Source organism: Delphinapterus leucas, chromosome 10 (assembly GCF_059928025.1).
Source record: "Delphinapterus leucas isolate spDelLeu-1000000601 "Yukka" chromosome 10, BTC_Dleu_Yukka2, whole genome shotgun sequence".
NCBI lineage: Eukaryota > Metazoa > Chordata > Mammalia > Artiodactyla > Monodontidae > Delphinapterus > Delphinapterus leucas.
The window spans coordinates 77,840,480-77,861,295 of record NC_143138.1 but is presented as its reverse complement, the minus strand read 5'-3'; the positions used below and the strand labels follow the sequence as shown (position 1 = coordinate 77,861,295).

The following is a 20,816-nucleotide window of genomic DNA, read 5'->3' as shown; positions in this document are numbered from 1 at the left end:
TGCTCTGCGGAAATTCATATGTGGGAGCATCCAGAGTTGACTGCATTTTCTTTTAAATCAGAACTGTATCAGTCATCTTCATCTTTGCACGCTCTACAACTCTGAAGTGTCTGTGGGGTTAGTTCTGTGCTTTTCCTCTCTCTAGCACTGGTAGATTTTATGAGATGCAACTTCAACATTCAGAGCTGGATAACAATAGCATTGTAGGTTTGAATATTTAACAGGCAACAAGGTTTTCCTCACCTCCCATTGTTATAAGGTTTGCTAGCCCAGCACATGACCTTTCATTTGCATAAGAGATATTCATGAAAACTCTGATACCTGGGGACTGTCTCTGCATAGTTCAGCTTTTTATAAATATACACTTTGATGACTATCTGTTACAGCCTCTTGGACTGAATTCTTTAAAGAGAGAGAGAGAAGTTGCATTATATTCTCTGGGTTGTCACACTGTATTCTACATATGTTACTGAATAAGGAAGTGTTATAAAATAATGAAGTGTTTTTGTAAACTCCCTGGTAAACATCATCATGAATTATGATACACATTGTCTGGATTTCATATTGTAAGACTGCCACTTGATTCACAGTTAGGTTTATACATCTTGTCATGGAAACAGTTTTGGATTTCTTATTTTCAGTTCTGATTTTCCTTATGCAAGTTTGCATCTTTTTTTTTTTGCTTATTATTTTAGTTTGAATGCATTTGCTCTTGCTCTTTGATGCATCCTTCTTTTTCTTTCTTTTGTTTGTGCATGCATGTGTGGTCTTGATTCTCCCATGGCTGGCCACACTCTCTGCATGCCCCATGCGGCCGCCCCTTCTCCAAAGTCAACAAATGCATGCGCACCTTAGTGGGCTGACACCAGATACAGACCCTGAAGGGAGCAAAACTCCCTCCCCATCTGAACCGGAGGCCAAAAAAGATACCAGAAAGGAATCCAAAAAAAGAAAAAATCCCAAAACCCAGGCAAATCCAGAGCCCAAAAGGTAAGAAGTTATGTGTGTATTGGCTTGTGTTTTGCGATGTCTGTGACCTTCTCTACCCCCCCCATCTATGCTGCAGCCTCCACCTTAGCAAACCCCAAGCTTTGTGTATTCCTGAAGTCTCTGTTCAAACGTGCACTTTTAAAAAAAATCCTAGCAATGGACAAAAATACCGTGTATTAGGAATGAATTTGAGTCAGGTATTTAGGGACACTTAAAACATGTTTGCATTGAAAACAAAACAGCTAACTGAGCAGTACGTAAACAGAATCATGAGTCAGATTGCTTTTTTTAGTGGCATCTAGTTAGGGGCCTGGTACCTTACCAAGTCATTCATAATAAGCAACCCGTGTTTAATAATTTTGAAACTATGGCTAAGAAGCAAATAAAATGGGTTGGCATAAGATGGGTTTATACATTTATAGTAGGTCCATCATTTTTAGCAAACCCTCTCAGTTCTACGTTTATCTCATGAAAGAAATCCATCTTCAAATAATGGTTTATAATAAAGGCACAAAGTAATGTCTATCACTAAATTAATGACTCTTACTAGAATCGTTTATATGATGAGGTCACTTTGAAAGCACTTTTAAGTTCTAAAATTTATACTGATCCTGTCTTGTTTCCTGTGTCCTTTAGGGACGCTCTCTCTGTGAATTGGTAAAATGGCAAATTCGTGGCTTTTATTCCCTTTTAAAATAGATTATTACAGTTATCTCCAGTGTTATCCTGTGTCCTTCTTCACCTTCCCTATCTCGCCCCAAATTAACATTGACATTTTAAAGTTTTGTTGTTGAGGTTTTGTAATGGACATTCTGACCCTGGCATTGCCAAACTACACAAAGTTCACAAGGAGGTATTCATGTTTCAGCATGAATTTATTCACTTGGATATTTCTAAGTCCTAAAATATATACAGTTCACTTGTAGGCAGACCAAATGAAAATGCCAGTTTTCACCTCCTGGAGAATGTAGCAGGCTATCAGTCAATGTATGCAGGTCCAATAGTGAAGGTCAAAGAATGCCCCGATCCCATGCGGACACCCATCTTCTGAACTCGCAGTATACAAGGATGAAGGTGGAGTGGAGTTTTGTGTTTCCCTGTGAGGGTCAGACCGCAAGGTAGAAGTTAGCTTGCAGCCAGTAAAAGAGTGCGTAGAGCGTTGTAGGCGCCTGAAGGAAGCCTCTCCGGCTGCTGTCCAAGGTGCTGCTTTTGGCGTGATCAGCCCTGAAGCAGAGCAGAGAGTAAATGGCCACCCTTGTTGGAGCCTGACCTATTCCCTGTGCTGTGAAAAACTACCGAAAAGGATTGTGAGTGGCACGTTGAGGCTTGTAAGGGTCTATGTTTGCATTGCATTTTTAAAGGAAGAAGAAATCGTAATATTAAATATCAGTTGTGTGGAATTCTACAGTTTACAAAGCGCTTTCGTACATTCTATCTCATTTGCTATAACGTTTTCAGGTTAGCTGCTTTGACACCCATTTTGCAGGTGATGAAACTGAATTCTGTAGATTGAGGTGGCAAAATCCCAGATATTCTGAGTCCAAAGCTCCTCCTCTTTGTACTACATCAGCACTGCACATAGATTCTAAAGATCTGCGTATTAGAACCTGTTCTGCATAAATCTAGGATTATCATATCTCACTTCTATACCTCAGTTTTCTCATCTGCAAAATGAGCACATAGAGCATCTGTAATATCCCATCAACCTCTGAAATTATCTTCTGTGGGTTATAATAACAAGTAAAATAGTCCATTGTTAGATTTCGTAAGTAACATTGAAATAAAATAAGGATAATTGCCACCGTTTAATACGTGTTTGCTATATGCCAAGCACTGTGTGAAGTGCTATTTACATATATTACGTCATTTTATACTTATTGCATCACTGTGAGATCTGTATTATTATTCTCCTCACCTAACAGCTGAGGAGTTTGAGGCTCAGATGTATTCAGTCACTTGCTTCATAGCGAATACCTGTGTGGGCCTAATTCAAACATGGATATTCTGACTTTGGAGCTTGGATTTGTAACCTCTCTGCCTTACTACCTGCCCAGCATTAGCATTTGTGTATAGTGTGAGATGCAAATTCAGCCATTTGATATGATTTCAGCATTAGGTGAGATCCTCTAGCAGCCATCTGAATTAGTTAAAGACTTTTCCATTTTTGTCCTAAAAATGTCCAAAATCAGTTTGGCCCACCTGGTGATTTTGACCTTGTGGAAGAAGTCAGAGTGTATCTGGAGCTTTAGACCACCTAAAAGGAGGGTCTCCTTTGAACACCAATTAACAGCCTTTTGGTACTGGGGGAAAAAAACCATTTTCCTACCTCTTTCACCAGGATGAACACTGTTTGTGTGGAGAGGTTATCTATTCTTTGACCCACAATAAGAAGGAACTCATGACTCATGGAAACAAATTGCCCTTTAACTGAATTTAACTGAACAATAGAGTTCATTCCTACTGGCCTCTCACAACCAACTTTAGATTAGGTAAAAAGTAGCTTTTTACCTAATTTTCCATTTTTTACATATTCATAACTCAGCAGCCCCCCCTAGGTGAAGGCAGAGCCCGACCCTACTGCAACTGGACATCATGAGTGATGGCTCAGGTGCTGGTGACTGGGTTTATCCCACCTTCTTTGAAAACCTGTGCCCTGTCTCTGTGAAACACTAGACCTACTTGAATCTAAACTATCTAATCCAAAGTAGACATATCTGGTCAATCAGGAAGGTGTTTGCTGTTCATAATTCCAAGCAGTGGAAGATATGGAACCATCACATGTTTGGAATCTTTTAGCATAGTGGTTCTTGACTAGGGGTGATCTCTTCCCCTGGGGACACTTGGCAATGCCTGGAGACATTTTTGATTGTCACACTGGGGCAGGGCGGTGCTGTTGTCATCTATGGGTAGAGGCCTGGTATGCTTCTAAATACCCTACAATGCACAGGGCAGCCCCCTGCAAACAAAACCCGAAACATCCAACTTTCAGGTGATGGGATGAAATTCCTCCGTTTTACTTGGATTTTGGTTTCTTTTACACAGACGTATTCTGTGTCTAAAGGCATGACACTGATTTTCAGCTTGTGCAGGGGGTGTCACACTGTGGTGTGCATATAAATCACAGGGGGAGTTTGTTAAAGTGGAGAGTATGAGGACCCATCCTCAAATAATTTCATTCAGCAAGTCTTAGATGGAGTCAAGCATCTGCCCTTGTAATCAGTTCCTCCCCACGTATTTCTAAGGCATTTGGTCTGCAGATCCTACTTACGCAAGGCCTTGGTAGTCTAACTTGGCTGCACATTGGAATCACTTAAAGAGCCTAAGAAATGTTGATGCCTTAGCCCCGCCTGCAGAGGTTCTGATTTAGTTAGTCTGGGATATGGCCTAAGCATCATGGTTTTAAAATCTTATATGTAGCAACATTTAAGAACCACTGATTGAGGGAACATTAGTTTGCACTAGCTCTTTAAAACTGAACCCATTTTCTCAAAGAGAGAGGGAAAGAAACGGAAAATGTGGGTATGTTCAGCTGGCTGCACTTGGCGATCATCAGATCCACAGATGTAAATCGCTATATCTTCTAATTTTTAAATCAGCTCCTAAGGTTGCAGTACTTAATTTTCACCATAATATTTTTAGTATTCTTTCTAGATGACATTTAGATTAACATCACTTTGGTCACTGTCCCACAATGACAAGGCAGTCAAACAGCTCCGATGATTGCAAGTTGCGTCAGTGTTCCTTGGATCCCTTTATTATTGGGATTGGAAATTTTTCTCATTTACATTATTATTTAACATTTCTTGAATGCCAGTGCTGTTCTTCACATATGGCCTGCGGAGAAAGTACATTGTATCAGCAATTAACAAATCCATAATGCCAACGCCCCAATCCAAAGTAAGATGCGTAGATTAATGAGTCTGTGAGCAGATGTAAGAGGGCATGAGTCCTAAAAATCTCTGAAAATGCATCCAAGGATTCTTTTGGGAGATGTATTTGGAGCCAAGGTGCCACTTGTGTGCAAAGACCGTGTGATCCCTGTGGCTTAGATCTGAGTAACTGAACACTCAGATGGAGCTCACTTTTCTCCTCTGTTACTCCATCAGCTTCCCTAAGTCAGTAAGTGGTTCCATCCACCCAGCTGCCCAAGACAAAACCTTGGGAGCCATGCTTGATGTTTCCTTCCTCAGCACGTCACAAGGATTCAGTTACCGTGCCCTGTCAATGCCCTTAAATATCTCTCAAGTCCATCCACTTCTCGTTCTCTTCAATGCCACTGCCAGAATTCAGGTCTCTGTCTTCTCTCCCCTGGACCACAGCTTTACTGACCGTGTCCTTGCCTCCAATGTGGGTCCCTCACTCCCAATCCATGTCATGTAATGGTTTCCTTTATTTCTTTTTGGGGAATGCCTAGCTGGAAGTAAATGAGTCATTTTGCCTATGTATATTTTTCCTTCTTCTCCAATTTCTGCTTCCCTCCTTCCCTTCCTCCCTTTCTCTCTCTCCATGTTACACACACATACACCCATCATGACATTATGTCTGGTGTTTTTAACTCTCCCTCCGCAAAAGAGAGAGAAAAGACTATAGCAGGGTAGTTCTCTTTTACCATCCTGTGAATACAGCAGTCTGGTAGCAGGCAGGCATGGTTGGGGGATGACAGTGACATTCACATTCTTGGTCTCATGTTACACACTGACACAGGCATTATTGCACTTGTGGACAGGAGCACGTGGCTGGTTAGCCTCCTCTCCTGGCTCTGAGCAGGTAGTGCTGGCCTTACAGATGTCTGCGTCATGCTCTCTAAATCCTAAAGAACCAGCTTCACCTAATCAGAAGGACTTCTAAGAAGGAGAGGGAAAAAAGCCCAAACACATTTCAAGTAAAAATCTGCATCCCAAGAAAACCTTTTCTCTAGAGCTTATATTCTAACTTTTAACCCATGTGACTCTCCTCCTAAAGGAAATCTGTCCCATGACAATAGCATATTTTCCAGCTCAGACACAAAATCTTATAAAATGTGCTGCATCCCCTGTCTCATTGGTGCAGTCTCTCTGGCCCGTGACAAACCATCCAAATAACGTGCATTTTCCTTCTAAAATTCCACCAGTGTGTCCTCATGCTGTGTTTATTAGATTCATTGGTGCAAAAACGTATTTTCAGATGTCACACTCTATTTAGGTAGGGTAGGTGTGGTACCCAAAAGCCACACATATCACTGCTCTGACCACTCAGAAGTCTGTACATAAGGTCATTGGGTGTTCAGGGTGGAATTAAAAACCTAATTGTCTATGTCTGTCTAGAAATAAAGAAACCCACCTCTTCACTTAGTCCTCAAAAAGGAAAATCTGTGTAATACAAATTTTGGAAATTGGTCCTTCTCTGGGGAAAGATATAAGTACGTTCCTGCGATGCATACATTTTGTACCATTTCTCTAATCATCTCTTGGGTTCTTGCTGCTTTCAGAACGTGGGCAGAGCCTGGACCACTTTAACTAATGTCCTTGTGCCAATAACATCCACGTTCTGTGAGACTGTTCAGAGGCAGGGACTTCTCCATCACTCCCATCCTTATAAGAGAATGAAGACACCTTCTGTTATTGTTGGGTTATAGCTACATATTTAGAAAAGCAGTAAACAAGTCAGAAAAGTCTTGACCTGTGTATTTTTGCCCTCTCCTGGCCTCTTTTTCAAACTGACTAAAGCCAACCTGAAGAAGCTTCAATGTGCATTTGTAATGGAGAAACTGCTTGTTTTTGTTCCCTATCTTACTCTTTGTGATACAAACACTTGATATATTTGTTTTAGCAGCGTGTCTAAGCCCCAGGGCATCAGGGCATAATTAGAAAAGGGCATGGGCTGGAGGGAGAGGAGGAAGAAAGGGTAAGGCTGGGCTTTGATAATGAAGCGGTGACTACAGGACGTGAAGAGTCCTAATTACAATTTATAATTAACCTAGAGATTATACATACTGTAAGGTCGGATCTTAACAAACGGCACCGCACCGCGAAACAGAGGAAAGCTTCAAGTGAGCTTCATTAGGGAGCGCTCCCGGGCGAGGTTCACTGGTCCGAGAGAAAGGGGCCAGAGAAGTCGCACCCGGGCGAGGGTTGGGCAAGATTTTATAGGGGAAGAAGGTAAAGGGGTGTGGTGAATCTGGGGGGGCGCAGGGTATTCCTTATTTGGTGGTCTTTTCGGGTATCCTGGGGAACCGTTAGTCCCGCCCCTCGAAAGGCGGGAAGGCTGGGCTGGGTGCAAAGTCCCCAGGTCAGTTCCTGGAACTGGGTGGTCCGGAATGTCTCCAGGTCAGTTTCTGGAACTGGGTGGTCCGGAGAGTTTCGGTCTGATGCAACCTGTGAATCTGATTGTGTTCCCCTGCCTCGGGCCGGTTGGCCTTACACATACCATCCACAGGAGTGAGTGGGGATGTCTCCTTTTGAGATGATGATGCTTTGGTGCGGTCTTGAATGTGTAGTTATTAACCATTTGAAAGAGACAAAGGAAAATATTCCACACTAGGATCAAATGCAAAAGTATCATTCTGGAAGTTGTAAGGATTAAGAATTGCTAGAAGAAGTCAGTTTTTTTTAAAAAAGAGAAGTTAAGAAAGTGTGTTTGGTCTAAATGTTCTATTTAGGGACCATTACAAGGAACGGCTACTAAAATATTCTGTTCCACTCTGACCCTTTCAGCTCTCGTGTTTCTGGGCTGGAACATTTTTGTAGCACGTAGGATTCAGTTATCGTGCTTGTTTACGGACATTTTCATGGATCTGTAATGCGGTCTGTAGGCATGCATCCATTTGGAGAGAGAGAATATATCATGTTTACGGTGCCTGCACCGGCATATGTGGACATTTGCATTTGGAGAGAAAGTATATTCCCACTTCAACTGGAGTTTTACCCTTTGTTGATAGTGATTGGAGCTTAAAGCTGGCTGTATGCAGAGAGGTGGACCAGACGCTCTTTCCTCTTTTGTTGAATTCACACATTTCTTTTTACACTGGATTCTACACTTGATCACCAAATAGATGCGATAGCAGAACACATCAATCATTGTATGCTTTGAATTAATTTAGTAACCTGACCTTCTTGAAAAGATATCTTACCTTCCCAACGGAGGTTTTGTGGCCCGGCTTTCAACATAATGTGGAGAACCCTGGTAGCAGGATAATTAAACGCTAGGACTCTGCGTGCTCACCTGGGTGAGTAGCAACAATTTAACGCCCCCAAAGAGGTCATTTCACTTTCACAGAACACAAGGTAGCTTGAATTCTTTGGCTCAAATGTTCACACTTAATTTCAAGCATCAAAATAAAGTATTAAAAGCCTTGTGCTTAATCATATTGGATTAATCCTACAATAGACAATTAACAAGCTCTAGCTCAGAAACATTTGGGGAAAGGGAGAAGAATTTGCATAACTAGTCCTAAAGTGTGGGCAGCCGGGTTAGGGTCATTTTAATCTGACCAAAAAAACCCCCAAAGAACCCAGAAAAACACAACTCTAGATGTATTATTATTTGTGACATGGCTCAAGATGGGAGGCTGTGAGGAGAGTGGAGATGACAGAACTGGTGCTAACCGCTGTGACAAGAACTTGAAGAGCAGCCGACGTGACATCTTTCCTATCGTGCTGCCGAAAATGTCAACTTTGTGAAGGACAGTGAGAAAATGGTTTGCCGAAAACTTGAAAGGTGGATTCCAGAGATGCCTGCTGTGTCAGATGCAATATAGTCTGTCGTGGCCCGAGAGGCCCACTTTGGGCTCTGATGATGGCCTGCCGGTGGGAGAGCTTCCAGTCTTTGACAGGGCTCCAAAAATGACTGCACTTGACCTGCATATTGTCTCAAGTTTGCAGGGTCATGATATACAAAAAGTGAGTGGTTAGCCAGTGTGCAGTTAGGTGGAACCAGTGACCAGGGGCCATATTTCCTTGTGTGTGTGTGTGTGTGTTGCTAAAGCTAGGTTCAAAGGTATCAATGAATGCTTCTACTAAAATTGGGAGCCAGAGGATGTGTGCCTTATGAACTTACATCAGTTCCACATAAGTAACAAAAACTAATGCTGGATAATCTAAATAAAAGAGAGTTTATGGGGATGATGCCAGGAGCCTCAAAAAAAAAAAAATGGGAGGGGGAAACTGGAATCAAGGCAGCAACAGAAAAGTAGGAAACAGGATCAAAGCAGTGGTCCAGTCCTTACCTGCACATTGGAATGACCTAGGGAGCTTTAACTTGACACGTGTAGGCCCTGCTACAGACCCACTGAATCAGAGCTTGAGGGTGGGACCTCTCAAAGCTCTACTGGTTCTAAGATACAGTCAGAGATTAAGAACTACCGACCTGGGAGAACAAGCTGGGCAGGGCACAGCTGCTGAGACAGCAAACCCCACCAGTTTCTTTTATCCTTACATCATTTACGTGATATAAAGGTTCCGGGAACGAGTGTCCAGTTGGCTGAGTGCAGCTCTTAGTCCGGCTAAGATGTATAGTGACCCCCCCAAGGCAGGAGCTGGCCTGCAGGAAGAGTACACTCCTCAGTTTACACACAATGCAGCCAAGGTCATTCCTCCAAATGAAATTTGAGTGCCCTTAGGAAGTGGCAATGGACCCTAAGAAGTGCAAAACCACCAGCAGAAAATGTATCAGTCAGGATACAAGAGGGCAGAGGATTCAGGCTCCTAGACACATGTTCTGAGTAAAGACGCATCTCAGCCTGGGGTTTGCTAGGTAGGAGTTTAAAAATCCAGCTTCAGCCCTCCTCTTCTCTCATTCTTTGTGATTCCTTAAGTGTTAGAAGTATTGAGAAAAGAACAAGATGCAGAGCCAGTTTTATGACAATTATAGAATCACCCCCAAACGTTTCCAAAACAGAGAAACAAAAGCATGGCTTCTGAGAGACACCAGTACAGTTCTTCTACTTATTTTGCAGCCAGCACTGCTTGGAATGGCACCTAGAAAACAGTGCAAATGCCATTTTGGGAAGGGGTTGCTAGCTTCATAAGTGGACCATATACTTCTTAGAGAAGATCTCTGGTTCCAAATTCACTCAATCCAAGGGAAATTGGGAACCCTGGATTCCCAATTCCAAAAATACCGTTTCATGCATTCAGCCACCCACCAAATATTTTTTCGCTCTAAGACAGAGGTTCTCAAAGTAAGGTTCCCCGAACCAGCAGTACCAGAGAACTTGTTACAAATGCCAGTTCTAAGGTCCCACCCCAGATCTGTTGAATCAGAAACTGTGAGGTGCCCCAGCAGTCTGAGTTGTCACAAGCTTTCCAGGTGACTCTGAGGCAGGCTCAGGTGGCCACTACTCTAGGGAAAGTATTTCATTGCTTCTGTGAGAACAATGCTCCCTATATATTGACCCAGGATTTTTCAGTTAGTAGATCCATAGAAATCTACCAAAACCTGTACAATTAATATTGACAGATTACAGGGGCCAATGGAAGAGAAATCGATGTTTGACAGAATTTTCAATAATAACTATATGAGAAATCAGACACCCCACAAAGGATATTTTTGCTTTTTAACTGATGGAGTGACAACCCGTGATCTTGGACAAATTATATTTTTCCTGCACATCTCTCCCTCAGTTTGTAAAATAACACCCCCTGTTACCAGTATAATTTCAGAGCAATTCCGGCAATTACAAATAAATGTGCATTGGATGTCGAAATTGTGATGTGTTTTATCACCTGGGTTTTTTTTGGTAAACTCCGTACTATGTGTCTTACAGACTCAGATTGGTTTGTTTCATTTATTTAAAATGAAACTATTCGGGCTTCCCTGGTGGCGCAGTGGTTGAGAGTCCGCCTGCTGATGCAGGGGACACGGGTTCATGCCCCGGTCCGGGAAGATCCCACATGCCGCGGAGCGGCTGGGCCCGTGAGCCATGGCCGCTGAGCCTTCGCGTCCGGAGCCTGTGCTCCGCAACAGGAGAGGCCACAACAGTGAGAGGCCCGCGTACCGCAAAAAAAAAAAAATGAAACTATTCACACTGACATAGGCGATTAAGAAGCAAATTTAAGAAATGACAGTAATTTTTAGTTGTTTACCTTTTTTGAATAGGGAGATTAATGGTGTTCACAGAGTAGTTCAAGGAGACACGGAAGCTGCCATCTGATACCTTTAATAGTTATAAATGTGAATCATCAGAACAAAAGGGGAAAAAACATAATCAGATGTTATGTTTATAATACCCCTTGTAGTGAGAATTACAGGAAAGCCAGGCACAGACTAAATGTTCAGTTTTTGTCATCTCAAACACGAATCTAAAAGCTGCCTTCTAATTGCCTAATTGCCTTAGAAGACTTGTTGGGTAAGGAAGGAATGATTTTCTTCACAGAGAGGTTTATTTCCTAATAATGGCCACAAACATCTCTGGGCTGCCTGTGTTAAATGGTTTTCAGGCTTTTTCCTGTGATCTATAAACTCCTCTCTGAATTGTACCTTATATTTAATAACATTTTTCTCTGGCTTAATTCCCTGCAATCGATTGTGTGCATGTACACACGCCAATTGTATAAACATGTGTTCAGTGCATTAGCAAGCTGAATTTTGTATAAACAAAATTCAAAAGCCACAGCTAAAGAAAGTTGTAGATTATAACAGACACATGAGACGTTACTACAGAAAGTGTCACAGGTATTTCGTGGGGCCAGTGAATTCATCCTGAGATTTAACTACAGATTTGTGGGCATTTTATGTTTAAATAATTTTTAAATAAATTTCATAAATTAACATTTGAGATTTTTCCTGAAAATTTGAAACTAAGGACACGTGTATGGATTCCAACAGCCTACCTGATATTTACCATTTTGCCTCTAAGTTCAGGAGGGTGTGAAGAAATGGACTGTATAGCATTTTACTATTTAGGGGTATTTTCTACAAAGTGGGTGAGGGGAAGTTTTTTCTTTTTTCAAGTAGGGCATTTTTAGTACTTAAAAAGAAGGGAAGCTGACCAATAAACCCCTAACAGGAGGTACACTGCTATCTTTTGCCAAGTCTTTTGTGCAGTCAGACTGGTCTAGTATACAGGATTTTCCCAACTTCTGCTGGATCCTTGAGAAGGCCTATAAATAAGACCATTTGTTTGGTCTCAAGATGACTTGCATTTGCAAACTGAAGAATGTTCCAATAGAAGTTTCATGGTGACGCACCAATCTGCAAACTGGCTCAGCCAGTAGTCAAAACAAGTCAGTACAAGATCTGGGAGCTGAAGACTTTGAATGGGTCAGATTATCCTTCGTCTAATTTGGCACAGATAAATTTGGGCTATAAATATGCAGCCTTCCTTTGTATTTTCAACTTGAATGGGCCAAAGGAAATAAGGAAAATGTGTGTGAACCTATTGGTAATTCAGAAACATGAGAATACTGTGATTAAACTGAAATTCATTTATTTATGCCAGGGTCATTCTTTCCATTAAATGAGCAGTAGTTCTCTAAGATTGAAAAATAGCCTATGTGGTTAGTTCTTTTTTCCACCCTTATTGAGATATTAACACATACCATATGTAAGTTTAAGATGTACAATGGGATGATTTGATACACGGATACATTGTAAAATGATTACTGCATAAGGTTAGTTTCGTATAATTACTCTGTGTTTGTGTGTTTGTGTGTGTATGTATGTGTGTGTGTATAACATTTAAGATCTACTCTCTTGACAGCTTTCAAGTAAATAATACAGTACTATTAATTATAGTCACCATAGGGTATATTAGATCCCCAGAACTTATTCCTCTTATAGCTGGAAGTTTGCACCCTTTGACCAACATCTTCCCATTTCACCCACTCCCCAGCCTCTGGCAACCACCATTCTCCTCTCTGTTTCTATGAGTTCAGCTTCTTTAGATACCACATGTAAGTACTATGTGTTTATCATACACATATCGGTGTTAACCTTACTGTCTCATTTATTTCACTTAGCATAATGCCTTCTTTTTTGTGGCTGAATAATTTTCCACTGTGTAAGTATCCTTTATCCATTCAGTTCATCTGTCAATAGATAATATTGTCAATAAACAACATAGGTTGTTTCCCTATCTTGGCTATTGTAAGTAACGCCGCAGTTAACATGGGGGTGCAGATATATCTTCAAGATAGTGATGTTCCAGATGTAGAGAACAAACGTATAGACACCAAAGGGGGAAAGCGGAGGGTGCGGCGGGTGATGGTGGTGGGATGAAGTGGGAGATTGGGATTGGCATAGATACACTAATATGTATAAAATAGGTAATAAGAACCTGCTGTATAAAAAATAATAAATAAATAAATGAGAAAAAAAAAAGATACTGATTTCCTTTTTTTCAGATACATATACATACCCAGAAGTAGGATTGCTAGATCACTTGGCAGTTTTATTTTTAATTTTTGAGAAACCTCCGTACTGGCCTCCATAGTGGCTGCACCAGTTTACCTTCCCACTAACAGTGCAGGAGGGTTCATTTTTCTCCAAAGCCTCTCCAGCGCGTATTTGTTGTCTTTTTGTTTTGAGAACAGCCATTCTGACAGGTGTGGGGTGATGTCTCACTGCAGTTTTGATTTGTATCTCCTTGATGATTAATGATGTTGAGCATCTTTTCATGTACCTAATGGCCATTTGTATGTCTTCTTTGGGAAAAAACTCTATGTCCTCTGCCTATTTTTAATCAAATTATTTGGGGGGGGGTTTCTATTTTTTATGACTTCCTTCTATATTTTGAATGTTAACCCCTTATCAAATAGATGGATTGCAAATATTTTATCTCATTCCATAGGTTGTCTCTTTTTTTTTTGGCAATAACAATAGCAAACATTTATTGAGCACTTATGTGCCAGGGGATTTGTATGTGTTATCATGTTCCATGTGCTAATTAACCCTTATAGAAACCCTCAGGAAGGACTGTTTTTATCCCTGTTTGATAGATAAGGAAACTGAGTCTCAAAGAAGTCACAAACTATTAAGTGAGAAATCCAGCTTTAGATGTTAGGCAGCTGTAGGTTGTCTTTACATTTTGCTATGCAGAAGCTTTTCAGTTTGCTAGAGTGTCACTTTTTTTGTCTTGTCTATTTTGCTTCTGTTGTTTGTGCTTTGGTGTCATATTCAAAAAAATTATTGCCAAGACCAATGTCAAAGAACTTTTCCTCTATATTTCACTCTAGGATTTTTACAGCTTCAGGTCTTACATTTAAGTCCTTAATCCATTTTGAGTTCTTTTTTGTGAATGTTCTAAGATAAGGATCCAATTTTATTCTTTTGCATGTGGATATCCAGTTTTCCCATTGCCACTTATCGAAGAAACTATCCTTTCCCCATTGAGTATTCTTGGCTCCCTTGTCAAATATTAGTTGACCATACATGCAAGGGTTTATTTCTGGGCTCTCAACTCTGTTCCATTGGTCTATATGTTTGTTTTTATGCCAGTACCATACTGTTTTGATAACTACAGCTTTGTAATATAGTTTGAATTCAGGAATTGCGATGCCTCCAACTTTGTTCTTTCTCAGGATTCCTTTGGTTATTTGGGGCTTTTGTGGTTCCTTACAAATTTTAGGATATTTTTTTCCTAGTTCTGTGAAAAAAATCCCACTGGAATTTTGATAGGGATTGCATAGAATTTATAGATGGCTTTGGGTAGTACAAACATGTTAACTATATTAATTCTTCCAATCCATGTACACAAGATATCTTTCCATTTATTTGAGTTTTCTTCAATTTCTTTCATCAAGGTCTTGTAATTTGTACAATGTCTGGTAATTTGTTCTTTAGTTAATACATGAGTGGTGAAATTAATCCGAACATCTGTAATTATAAGCTGGAAAGTGAGTCATTTAACAGCATTTACCTCTGGGAAATATAGACACTTACAGGACTCCTGGTTTTCATAGGAGTTTGTGTGCATAGTTCAGGAGTCCCAAACATAAGTGCCCACAAGAGAGACAGGTAATGTAAATTAGAGATATGGACCCGGAGAGTGCCTGCCCCAGCTAAGGAAGAAGCTGTTTGTTGCCCCTCTCCAATTAATGCCAGCTGTTCCAAATTTGTGAGAGAATTGTATCACAAAACTTTCCTAATGTAAAAAATGTTGGCAAGCAGTTCAAAATTTCAAAAGGCTGTGAGCCAAACAGAGCAGGTCTAGAGGTTGGCTTTAACCTGCAAGCCACCCCTTTGTACATTTTACCATTTCACAATAAATGAGCGACAGTTCTGCAAATGTCTCCAAATGATAACCTCAAAATACCCCATCCCCTCTAGTCGCTGGCACTGAAAAGCAGGACTTCTCCTAAAGTCACATCGATCACTGTAGTTGTTCTTCTAAAATGGATAGTTTCCCCCTGCTAGAGATCTGATTTGATGGCGTCAGCGTATGAGGTTCCCGTCACCTCATGACATGTCTTCTTTTAGGCCTGATGGAATTGGAACTGTGACTGTTGAAGAAAAGGAACGTTTTGAAGAAATCAAAGAGAGACTCCGAGTTCTGTTGGAAAATCAGATTACACATTTTAGGTAAGGATCTGGGGTTAAAGGGCTTTTTAGGAGGATGAGACTGGGGAGGGGCAAATTAAGGGCTTGATTTTCTAAAACTGTAAATCTCTCAGAGACACGCTAAATATTAGAAATAGCTGAATGAGGACCTACTGGATAGCACAGCGAACTATACTCAATATTTTTTAATAACCTATAAGTGAAAAGAATCTGAGAAAGAATATATGTAATATATATATATTATATATATATAACTGAATCAGTTTGCTATATACCCGAAACTAACACAACACTGTAAACCAACTATACTTCAGTAAAAAAAAATAAGAAAGAAATCGCTGAATGAAAAAGCCAACCAAGACAGTGTTCCCCAATATCCAGGAGACTTTGAAATCTTAAGTTCATTTTATTTCCACTGAAAGAACAAAGCCCTCTTCGTGTAAGCTGACCCTGATCATCAATCTATCTAAAAAATCTACTAAAATGTTGAATTTGACGCTTCTTCAAGGTTTTTAAATACAACAGTGAAAACTCCTGTGAATCAGTTCTCATAGGGAAGGAAGGCAGTGGTACCCAGAAGAGCATCCCCACCTTCTCCGTTACCTGAAAACAGGACTAGTGGGCTATGTGGGGAAAGAAAGAATCTTGGTTCAGCCTTGACAGACTGATCATGCACTTGCCCACACTCTCGAGACAGCTCGCGGGTCTGGGCTTGAGCCTTAGCACCACACAGCCCACTTCTCCCTTAGAGTCAATTAGATATTTTTAATGCTGCACTGGTGGTTTTGAACCCAGAGATCTTGGAATAGGAGCTCATCAATAGTAAGAGCTTTTATAATAGTATAGTAAATAGTTCCTATTTATTAAATGCTTTCTGCGCACTGCACAGGGAACTAGAAGCTGGGTAAGAATGAACCCATTTTTTTTTTTTATTCTCAGGACAATTTGTAAGGTAGTTATTGTAATTCCCATTGAAACAAGGAGTAAACCGAGGTTGAGAGAAGTTAAGTAACTTGCCCCCGGCCCCTCAGCCAGCAAGTGAAAGAAATGGCATACATACATAGGATAGCCTGGGAGGATGAGGAAGAGTGTCTTGAAAGGCTTATGACAGCCTGAAATAGTTACTAGAGCTCTTAGTGGTACCTGACATAGGTACCATCTGTGCCATCAAAAACCTCCTGGATAAATCTTTACTGGTCATACACTCTATGCTAGATACATTGCCAATAGAAAAAGATCAAATAACAATTAAAAACTACAATCAAGGAAGGACAATTAGTAGCATCATGAATTTGCTCAAAATACACTCCTGTATTTCCTATATTAATCCTCTGGGGATTTAGGTAAGTGTGTTTGAATTTTAGCCTGTTTCAACTAATATTGTTTAATGCCAGTCTGGTCTCAATAATTATACATAAGGTCACATTTGAGCTAACAAATGGTTCTCCTTCACAACAGAAATCCAAACAGAGCCTTATGTCATCACTGGAAATATTCTTTTCTGCTGCAGACATTTGCAGAGTCTCTCTTTAGTCATTATTCACACATACACATATATACATTATATACACACATATATGGTGTGAATTCAGATTAGCATAACACAACGTGACAAAATAAAAAGCATTTTCTGTTCCTGAGAGGGAGTTGCCATAGGAATCAAGTTACAGCATATTTCATTCTAAAATGTAATTGATTCAGGCAACCTGAACATTTTTCTGTCTTTTTTAGGTATTGCTTTCCATTTGGTCGACCTGAAGGTGCTTTGAAAGCTACCCTCTCACTCTTGGAAAGGGTAAGAATGAAAGTAAAAGACAAATGATATACACACAGAGACATAAACATCATGGTAATTAAATATTGTGGTTGAATGGCCTAGATTGTCATTTCTAAAGGATTTGTTTACCATTCATCAAATACCAGAATAAATATGAAGAAATTGCCAAAATTCTAGATATTTTATCTCCAGACTCTCAAATAGTTAGGATATATTGAAGATATGCTCCTTGCCCTTCCATGATTCATGGACAAGCTTTGACATCCTAACTGTGCACTGGAATTTTTTATTTTCTCTTTAACAATGGCACTCAATCTATGTTAAGTTGCAAAGAGGCATTCACAACTAATTTTAAACTGAATTCTTTAAACGTGAATGAGTAACACATTTCGTTGAACCATCTTAAGAACCTAATTTTTCCACCTATAGGTCTTGATGAAAGATATTGTTACCCCAGTACCACAAGAGGAGGTAAAAACAGTCATCCGTAAATGTCTAGAGCAGGCTGCTTTAGTCAACTATTCTCGGCTGTCAGAGTATGCCAAAATCGAAGGTAAGGCCCCCTTCTGCCCCCAATTTTTAATTTAAATTTTGGTATGCCTCCCTAGGGAAGTCTCTCTCTTTTCTGACGGGCACCAGAAAACAGTGGCCCATCTCTGTATGTTAAGCTGAAACTTGAAAGCACTTGAAATGGGATAGCTTCCTCAGCTGTGGCCACATAAATGACTGAAGGCACAGGGTCTCAGGAAACGGTCTTTGTAGGGAAGGATTTTGAATATAGGATGTTATCAGACAACTAAGGTCCTTCCAAGAGGCTGTGTTGGCCCTGACTTTGCTCTGTGGCTAATGTTTTTCTATGAAAGAGTTCTGTAGGGTGGCTACCTTCTTTAAATAGAGGAAAACTAAACAGTTTGTTGTCCACTGTTGATAGCATTGGAAGTAAAACAGGAACTGAATAAAGCAACATCAAGATTTTGCCTAACTCTTGCTGCTCTCTTGAACATATCTTGTCTCTCGGTAGCTTTTCAAACTTGATGGCAGGTTAGTATTCGGCTGTCTCTGATGGCTCCTGGTTTGCTTTAGATCTTATTCAATCTTGTTACTCCAAACCTAGGGTGGTTGTTGTCACTGCCCTCTCAAGTTTTAGGGAAGTGGTCACTAATGACCAAGTAATCGCCCAAAGGCACTTTGAGTCCACTCTACTTGAGAAGATATGGTTCTTTGGGACCTGTTCATTTGCAAAGGTATTAATCACTTCTCATTGTTACCCTGTTGGCTGCTATAGGGTGATTTGAAAACCACACCCAACTTGACCGTGGTGTAAGTGTATAAATGTGGAAGTTCTGTGTGCAAAACTCAATGTGTCCGCATTCTGGAATCTGATGTTCTCTCATGTGAAACACCCAAACAAAACCAGCAAATACCCATAGTCTGCCTTCAGGACATGACTGGGAAAAGAAAAAACAAGAGAGACCTAATCAATTAGCAAAACCCCATCACTTACCCTGCCAAAGTCCTTGTTTCCTTAGAGAATTAGGTTAAGGTCATTGTCAAATGCGCAGTGTTCTGTACATTCCATGTCCTCCTTCTCTCAATTTTGTCTGTCTGACAATGGAAATTGTGTACCAGTGGTAATGAATTCGTTGTTATGCATCCAGGGAGAAACACTTAAGAATTGGGCACTAAAAGGATGTTTATCAACTCTTGACTTGGTAATGAGTGACAAAAATAGAGGAACAAGGAGATCGTTAAAGGGCTATATTAGCAAATAATGATTCCAGCATTTACCTTCCCAGGACATAATGATTGGTTGTATTTGTTAAAGTCAACCGGGTACCTAGTAATTCTAGGCCAGGCCAGGCCAGGGATGGGATGGGATCAAGAAACGTTCTGTTGCCACGTCTGCTGCCTCATGTGTAGGTCTTGGTCTAGCTATGACTAGTCTTTTGGTAAGATCTGCTCTCTTCTTTCAGATAAATATATCCAAAAACAAACTTTAAGATCTGTAAGTAAAAATGCATTCATTTCTGAAGTAGATCAGCTGGTCTGTAATTTCCTTTTGTGCCTCAATTCTTCTTGGTTGTGTTAATTATCTTTTGCACTGTGACTTTTAGGGCTGGGGGTTCTTTGAAGAAACCAATCTTTTTTTTCCAACTCTCTTTTCAGAGAAGTACGTCATTCCACACTACCTGCTCTCTTCCGCTTCTCTCCTTCCTTGTCCGTGATTGGCTCAGCCACTTTTTGACGTTAACCCTGCAAAAGTGGCTGTGACACCAATTTCAAAGCATGCTGGGATTGTTAATTCAGACAACCCAACATCCTCTGGCTGCATGTATCAGGTTTTCTTTCATGAACATAGTCCACCATAGGCTGAGACATGGCAGCTTTAAATATATTACTACCAGACAACTTTCTTTTACAAGGTTCTGATCCTACCCCCGGCAAAGAAATCTTGCATTTTGACATTTGAGATTCTCTGTGACCATTAACAGCTTAGTTCCCTGAGAATGTTGGAAAGAAGTTGTAGTAATATTGCTGGAGACTATGTTTATGAAGAAATACCTCAAGAGCCTTAGATACTAAAGTCTGAAATCCTTAGTATCTTGGAGCCTTCAATCAGTGAAATTCTGTTTCCCTTTATTCATGATGTTTTCGGTCATTGTATTCTTGCAAATAATTCTAAAGAGACGTGTAAAATCATGGTCACAATCTCTCTCGTGACTCACGGCATGCTGAATGGTTAATCCAGTAGATCTCCAATTTGGAAACTCCTTTTTCTTTTATCCTGTGTTTATCCCAAAATATTCTGTGGCTATTTTCCTTTGAGCTAATGTAACGTTTTCCTCTAACCTATGACCTATAACCTCTTGACCTCTGACCTAAGCCTCTTGCATGCCCAAATCCTCTTTTATAGGGAAAAAGAGAGAAATGTATGAGCATCCTGTCTTCTGCTTGGCCTCCCAAGTGATGGATTTAACCATTCGTGAGTACCTACCACCTCCTCGCCATGCTGTCTTCACTCTTTCTGTTTTCATTATTTCAAGAAAATTCAGATCCAAACCAACTCACTCTCCTTGCTTCAAGTTTTTTAGCATTGGCTTGTCTGTTGATTCTGTCTGTGAAACCCAGTGTGAGAAGTCCAGTCACTTTTATCAGCCTAACACAGGTTAGACAATTAAGCCATTTGTTTGTGATAAACTCAGATTTGTCTGTAAGTTTTTCAGTTATTCTCTGTCTGTGACCTGAATGCATTTTTACTTTGCTTGTGTGTAACCCCAATTTGTAAGGTGCTTGTCACTGGTACACAATCAAAAGGTAGCAGCTAGGTGGGGAGCAATGTGTTAGGTGTCAGATAAAGGACAGTTGGGGCCAAACCGTGCTTTCTTTTCCATGTTTAAGATGTCAAACTGTTGTGGGTAGATCACACAGGGTGGTCCGTTCTCTGTAAAAGTTAGATCTTATATGCCTCCTGTCTGTTCTCGGAAACTGGGAAGCTTTTTCTTGTTCTTTCTGGAGATTTGGAGTTGTCCTCGTCCTCTAAGCTCTGGCTAGAACGTATGACTTAGTTGTCACT

General features: G+C 40.5%; 1 protein-coding gene across 1 annotated transcript in view; it reads left to right on the top strand.

The window, feature by feature from the left end:
* CADPS (calcium dependent secretion activator) overlaps positions 1-19,467 on the top strand; it is a 153,517-nt gene extending 134,050 nt beyond the window's left edge. The window contains exons 17-20 of the mRNA XM_089919888.1: positions 15,385-15,486; positions 17,197-17,260; positions 17,672-17,795; positions 19,409-19,467. Of these exons, the coding sequence (XP_089776014.1) occupies positions 15,385-15,486; positions 17,197-17,260; positions 17,672-17,795; positions 19,409-19,467 (349 nt within the window). The remainder of the gene's footprint in view (positions 1-15,384; positions 15,487-17,196; positions 17,261-17,671; positions 17,796-19,408) is intronic.
* Positions 19,468-20,816: the final 1,349 nt, after the last annotated feature.